The sequence below is a fragment of the Penaeus vannamei genome, chromosome 30 (genome assembly GCF_042767895.1).
Source record: "Penaeus vannamei isolate JL-2024 chromosome 30, ASM4276789v1, whole genome shotgun sequence".
Taxonomy (NCBI): Eukaryota; Metazoa; Arthropoda; class Malacostraca; order Decapoda; family Penaeidae; genus Penaeus; species Penaeus vannamei.
The window spans coordinates 22429839-22437338 of NC_091578.1; the positions used below are offsets into that span (position 1 = coordinate 22429839).

The window sequence follows — 7500 nt, forward strand, 5'->3', positions numbered from 1 at the left end:
CCCCTCTTCCCTTTTCTCCTATTTCCCCCTCACCTCTGGCACATCAGCCTTTGCTTCGCTCCCTGCAGTTTCAATTGTCTATCCTCATTATCACCTATCTGTTATTATCGATATATTGTTGTTATTGATTGTCACTATTTACTTACTACTGTTGTTACTGACAATCAACATTATGATTTTCCTTACTATTACAAATATAAAGATGATTATATTATTATTATCATGATAATCATTGTTCTTATTTTCTTTCTTTTTGTTATTAGTATTCTTGTTCTTATGCTTGTTATGCATTCTTCTAATGATTGTTATCATATTCATCAGCATCACTTTTATTATCGCATTTTCTTAAACTTTTCATTATTATCGTTATTATCAATGTTGCTACCATTACTTTTATTTCTGTCATTTTGTTATCGTTATTCTTATAATTATAGTTATTAGAATTACTATTATTATTATCATTAATATCATTACTACCATTAATGTTATCGTTATTATTACTATTATCATTACTGTTATTATTAGTACTATTATTATCATTGTTATTATCATGATTATTACCATCATCATTACTTTTATTGTTAATATTATTATCACATTGGCACTGTTGTTGTTATCATCATTGTTGTTACTATTGTTATTGTTATTGTTGCTTTTGCTGTTGTTATCATTATTAGTGTTATCGTTATTATCATTTTCATTATCATTATCATTATTATTATTATAATTGTTATCATCATTATTATTATCATTATTATGATTATTATCATCATTATCATTGTTATTTCTATCATTCTTAGTATTATTACTATTATTATCACCATCATAATCATTATTATTATTATTATTATTGTTATTATTATTAGCCCCCAGGGCCTCCTTCCTCTACCCCAGGGGCTTCCACTTCTCTTCCTCCTCCCTCCCTTTCCCTTCCTCCCCCAGGGTCTACTTCAACCCTTCCCCCTACCTTCCCTTTCCTCCGCCCCCTCACTTCCTCTCTTCATCCCCCAGCTTCCCTTTCCCTCCCCCTATTTTCCCCACTCCTCCCCTAGGGTCTCCTTCCCGTTTCCCTCCCTTCCCTTCTTCCTCTGGGGTCTCCTACCCCCTCCTCCGCCCTTCCCTTCCCCCCTCCCCTCTTCCCCCCATGGTCTCCTTCCACCCTCCCCCTCTGCCCTTCCCCTCCCCCCCTCCTTCCCTTCCTTCCCCTTCCTCCTACACCCCTCCCCTTCTTTCCTCTCCTCCCTCAGGTCTTCCTTCCTCCCCTCTTCCCCCCAGGGGAACTAAGATCCTTTCTCCCCTCCCCTCCCTTCTCTTCCTCCCTCAGGTTTTCCTTCCTCCCTCCCCTCTTCCCCCTCAGGGTCCTCATCCCCCCCTCCCCCCGCCCTTCCCTTCCTCCCCAGGGTCTCCTCCACTTCCACCTCTTCCCCCCAGGGTCTCATCCCCCCCTCCCCCGTCCTTCCCTTCCTCACCCAGGTCTTCCTACCCTCCCCTCCCTCCCCCAGCGCCTCCTTCCCCTCCCCCTCTTTTCCCTTCCTTCCTCACTCCCCCTCCTGCCCTTCCCCTCCCTCCTCCCAGCGCTTCCTTCCTCTCTTCTCCTTCCTCCTTCCCTTCTTCCCCCAGGGTCTCCTTCTTCACTCCCCCTTCCCCTTCCCCTCTTTCCCTCCCCGCCCTTCCCCCACAGGGCCATCCCCCTCCTCCCTCCTCCCCCAAGGCGCTTCCATCCCCTACCCGTCTTCCCTCCAGGGTCTCTCCTCCCCCTCCCCCTCCCCGCCCTTCCCCTCCTCCCCCAGGGGCTCTCGCTTATCCGTAGGCATCAATACATCCGGAAACTTCCTATCTGTTACCGGTAAAAGCTCGTTCTCAGTCCACTCAAGCGTTGCTACTTAGTGATTTTTTTTTCTCTTCTTTTTTTTGGGTGTGGAAAGGGGAGAGAGAGAATAAAGATGGAAGAAAGAGAGAGAGAGAGAGAGAGAGAGAGAGAGAGAGAGAGAGAGAGAGAGAGAGAGAGAGACAGAGAGAGAGAGAGAGAGAGAGAGAGAGAGAGAGAGAGAGAGAGAGAGAGAGAGAGAGAGAGAGAGAGAGAGAGAGAGAGAGAGAGAGAGAGGAGGGAGGGAGGGACGGAGGGGGATGGATGGATGGAGGGAGGGAGGGAGGAATGAGGAGAGGGGAGGGATGGATGGATGGAGGGAGGGAGGGAGGGAGGGAGGGAGGGAGGAGAGGGAAGGAGGGAGGCGAGGAAGGGAGGGAAGGAGGAGGGAGGGAGGGAGGAGAAGGAAGGAGGCAGAGGGAGGGAGGGAGGGATGAGGGGAGTAGGAGGGAGGAGAGAGAGAGAGAGAGAGAGAGAGAGAGAGAGAGAGAGAGAGAGAGAGAGAGAGAGAGAGAGAGAGAGAGAGAGAGAGAGTGAGAGAGAGAGAGAGAGAGAGAGAGAGAGAGAGAGAGAGAGAGAGAGAGAGAGAGAGAGAGAGAGAGAGAGAGAGAGAGAGAGACAGAGAGAGAGAGATTTAAGAAGGGAGGGAAGTTGAGAAAAGAAAGAGTTAGATAGATAGATAGGGAGGGGTAGGGAGAGAGAGGGAATGAAGGTGGAAAAGGGGAGAGAGACAGATGGAGAGAGAGAGAGGGAAGGAGATTAATTTAGGGAGGTAAGTAGAGAGATGAAGGGAGGGAGGAAGTTGAAAGGAGGGAAAATAGAAACAGATAGATAGTACATGATAAAAATAGACCGATAGACAAATAGACAGAGAGAGAGAGAGAGAGAGAGAGAGAGAGAGAGAGAGAGAGAGAGAGAGAGAGAGAGAGAGAGAGAGAGAGAGAGAGAGAGAGAGAGAGAGAGAGAAAGAGAGAGAGAGAGAGAGAGAGACAGAGAGAGAGAGGAGAGAAGGATAGACAAAGAGATGAAGAGAAAGAGACAAAATTACAGAAAAGAGAGTAGAGAAAAAGAAAAAAAAAAGAAAAGAAAATTCGACACCAAAAAGATGGAGAAAAAATGGAGAGAAACGCGAAACAGAATGAGCTGATAAAAATGGAGAGACGATAAGGTAGAAAAAACGTCAGTAAAAAGCGGACATTGAGAGAAAACCAGAAAAAGGGAAGACAGGGAGAAACAGAAAGAGAAATAATAAATAGTAAAAATGACGGAATGTGAAACCTTGATAAAAAGTAAGTATTGAAAGAAAAGAAATACAGAGAGAGAGAGAGAGAGAGAGAGAGAGAGAGAGAGAGAGAGAGAGAGAGAGAGAGAGAGAGAGAGAGAGAGAGAGAGAGAGAGAGAGAGAGAGAGATGGACAGAGATGTACAGACCAATACGTGCAGACAGAGAAAAGAGCAGAGTAGAGAAGAGAGTAGAGATAGATAGACAGAGAGTAGATGGATAAACAGACAAACAGATAGATAGATAAATAGAGAGAGAGAGAGAGAGAGAGAGAGAGAGAGAGAGAGAGAGAGAGAGAGAGAGAGAGAGAGAGAGAGAGAGAGAGAGAGAGAGAGAGAGAGAGAGAGAGAGAGAGAGAGAGAGAGAGATCCAGCCGTGGAGTGAGAGAGAAAGGTAAGCGGTAAAAAAAATAAACAAAATAAAAATCTAAAAATAGACAAGTAGTTAGCCATTAACCAGCCTTGCCAACCACCCCTGCCAGACACCCTGTCAAGTGTGCGGTCAAGAACCTGCCAGTCAAGAATCTGTCAAGAGCCCTTTAAGCTGGGCAATTAAGGAGCATCTCCGTTCTCTTCTGAAGTCTGAAACTCATCAGCTGTGTCTTCAGTAGGCTAATTTGCATACACATAAACTAACCTTACGTGTGCTTTGAGGAGGCGGGAGGGGGAGAGGGAGGGAAGAAGGGGGTGGGAGGAGAGGGATGGAGGGAGGGTGAGAGGGAGGGAGGGAGGGGTGTGGAGAGAGTGAGAGGGAGGGAGGGAGGGAGGAAGGGGAGGGGGGATGGATTGAGGGAGGGAGCGGGGTGGAGGGAGAAAGAGGGAGGTGGGATGGAGGGAGGAAGGGAGGGAGGGTGAGAGGGATGGAGTGGGGGGGTGAAGGGAGGAAGGGAGGTGGGGATGGAGTGAGGGGAGGGAGGGGGATGGAGGGAGAAAAAAGGGAGGTGGGAGGGGAGGGGGAAAAGAGAGGGCGGGAGGTAGAGAGGAGGGGGAGAAAGGGATGGAAGAGGGGTAGGGAGAGTGCAGGGGATTACAGAGTGAGGGAAAGGAGGAACTTTCTGAAGGAGATTGAAAGAGGGGCAAGGAGGGATGGTGCTGGGGGGGGGGTAGCAAGAGAGAGAGAGAAGGAACTGACGGAGTGAGCGTGGAAGGAGGGGGAGGTGGTGGGGCGGAAAGGAGGGGAGGGAGGGGAGGGAGGAAGCAGGTCGGGAGGGGAGACGACAGACTAATAGCTGTGTGATCAAGCAACAGCATTTTAAGACAAGTGCTGGCTGAAGGGACAGAAGATGGAGAGCGGGGTGGAGGAGATGGCGGAGGAAGAGGAGGAGGAGGGGGAAGAAGAAGGCCAAGAGGATGAGGTGGAAGAAGAAACGAAAAGGATGAAATGGGAGAAGGCGAAGAGAATGAGGGGGGTGAAGAAGGCGAAGAAAATGAGGGGGAAGTAGAAGACGAAAGATGAGGAAAAATTGAAAGAAGAGGAACGTAAAAATGAGATAAAGATCAAGGTAAGAAGGAAGAGAAGGAGAAAGAGATGATGGAAGAAGAAGAGAAGGAAATAGAAATGTACACAATTAGCTATAGAAACCCACAAGCAATTAAGATGAACCCCATAATTTGCATATATAAACGTATCGAAATGTACACTTAAATAGCCAGGCCTTAACACAATCCACAAGTAAATATAAATAAAAGCCTTTGATGATGAGAAGAACATGTGGATAATGCAGCCGATTCGAAAATAAAATCATTAAAAAAAATCGTAAAACCCCCCCTTTCTCCCCCCCCCCCTCCCCTCTCTCATCAAAAAAAAAAGAAAAAGAAAAAAAAAATACTGAAAGATGTTCATGGAAAGCGACTCAATCTGCGGTCTTTTAAAGCTATTCACCGAGGAAAACTTCAGCTAGGTAAAAGGAAAAGTTTTAAATGAAGATAGTTTGTTACGAGTCTCCAGCCTTGGCCAGAATGCCTCGACGCTTTCAAAACTCTACGGACGCCTTTCATAAGTTTTCGTTAGTCGGTCGCTGCCTTTTTTTTTTTTTTTTTTTTGAGGGGGTGGGGGGGGGGAGGAGTAGGGGTGGGGAATAGGGGGGTAGGGGAAGTAGGGAAGGGGAAGGGGGAAGGGGGGAGGGAGGAAGGGGGGTATTTGGCTCTCGTATCGCGTTTCGATTCGCGTTTCGCTAATGTCTCGGATCTGCGTCGATCGCGCGCGTCCGCATCGTTCTGCGGCGGCCATTCTTTCTTTCTTTCTTGTCTTGTTCTTTTCCTTTTTCTTCTTTCTTACACGTGGAGATGGGGCGTTCGAGATGATAAGAACACATCATCGGAGCGAAGCCAAAAGACATTAACAAAAGTTCGAGCTAAACCAGATTGTGGATGGAACCTCCCTCCCCCTCCCCATCCCCCTTCCCCCTTCCTTCTCTTCCCCTTTCCCGTCTTGCACTCTTCCCTTCTCCTTCTCTCCCTCTTTCCTCCTCTTCCACCCTCCTATCCTCCATCACCCCCTACCACCCTTCCCCTTAACCTCCCTCTTTCTCTCCCTACGTCCCCGCCCCCTCCATCCCACATCCCCCCTGCCCCCTATCCTTTCCACTACCCCCCCTCAACTCCATACTCACCCATACCCTCCACCCTCTTCCTTACCTTCCTCCTCCCCCATCACCCCCCTCCTACCCATCCCTTTCTATCCCCTCCTCCCTACCTACCTCCTCCCTCCCCCCCTTTCCCCTTCCCCCTTCACGTCTCTCCCCACTTTCTCTCCTCCCTCCCCCTCTCGCGTCTCCTCCCAACCCCCTCCTCCACCCCCACCCCCTTCCTCCTCCCTCCCCCCTTCGCGTCTCTCCCCCAACCCGCCTCCTCACCCTCCACCCCAACCCCTCCACCCCCACCCCCTCCAACCCCCACCCCCCCGTAGTTCATCCTCAAAAGTGGATGCGAATGTGAAACAGTTAATTGGTTTGAGTGGTTCTGAAGGAAGGTTTCTTTTCAGGTGCCTTTCAAACGGCCATTTCTTTTCATAAGTGGGAAACCATTACGCTAAATGCTTCTAATGTGGCCAGAGAACATCAAGAAAAAACGAGAGGTGGGGGGGGAGGGAGGTAGGGAAGGAAGGGTGAGGGGAAAGAGGGGGAGGGGGAAGAAGAGGGAAGGAGGGAAGAAGAGTGCTAGCAGGGAAGGAGTAGGGGAGGGAGGGGGGGGAAAGAAGAGGAGGAGGGGAGGGAGGCAAGAAGCGAGACGGGGAGGGAAAGGGAGAGGGTGAGGGGAGGGAAGGAACGCGACGGGGAGGGAAAGGTGGGGAGGGGGAGGGGAGGGAAATGGAGGCTATATCAAGAGAGGGAGAGAGTCTTTTATTCCTCAGGAAACCCTGATTTTATGTAGTGTTTCTCTTAGTGGTGGCGGGGAGAGAAAGAGTGAAAAAGTGAAAGAGAGGGCGAGTGAAAGGAGGGTTTAGAAGTGTATGTCGAGTGCGAGAGTGAGGGGATGACGTGAGGGCTCAAAGGGTGAAGGAATTAGGGTGAAGATTGGAACTACGGGGATTACTAATGATATGCTTGTGAGTAAATGAGTAACGTCTTCCATGATGGGACTAAAAGACTTATGGTGAGTCGCCATGAAATAAAATGAAGGGAAACTTTACGTAGTAAACTGACATAATACAGCATGAAACAGTTACAAAATTAATGATGATTATTACATTTCCAACTATGCAAATTATACCTTTGACTTAGAATTATATCTTTTATTCAGGCAATGATGTTCATGTTGATAGCAATAAAGATAACTAAGATAACGAACAAAATGATGATGATAACTACAATCATAATGAAAAATCAACGCTGATAATGATGATGATATTCATGGTAGAATTGATCTGAAAATTGTGAATAGTGAACAATAATATCAATGGTTGTTATAGCACTAACGGCCATGGTAATAATGATGGAGATAATGCTAAGAGTGATAATGATGATAATAACAGAATAGCTGATGATTATAGGGATAATATCAGTGATAAAAACACCGATTTTGGTGATGGGATGATCATTGCAATAATCATGATGATAATGAAAGCGATGATGATATGGGTAATTATAATAATAATAGTAACAATAGTGATGATAATAATAATGGTAAAAATGATGATAATAATGATAATAATAACATCAAAGATGACAATGATAATGATGACAATGATAATGATATTATTAGCAGTAATAGTAGCTATAATGAAAATGATGATGATAACGGTTATAATGATACTAGCAATGATTATGATTTTATCATTATTGTCATCATCATCATCATCATCGCCATCACCATAACAATACTAATAAAATAAATTATAATAAAAACGATAAC

At 46.7% G+C, this 7500-nt stretch overlaps 1 protein-coding gene across 1 annotated transcript in view; it reads left to right on the forward strand.

Annotated features, from left to right (window-relative positions):
• The window catches only part of LOC138867513 (keratin, type II cytoskeletal I-like), an 18893-nt gene extending 11967 nt beyond the window's left edge, over positions 1-6926 (forward strand). The window contains exon 3 of the mRNA XM_070143364.1: positions 6889-6926. Within this exon, the coding sequence (XP_069999465.1) occupies positions 6889-6926 (38 nt within the window). The remainder of the gene's footprint in view (positions 1-6888) is intronic.
• Positions 6927-7500: the final 574 nt, after the last annotated feature.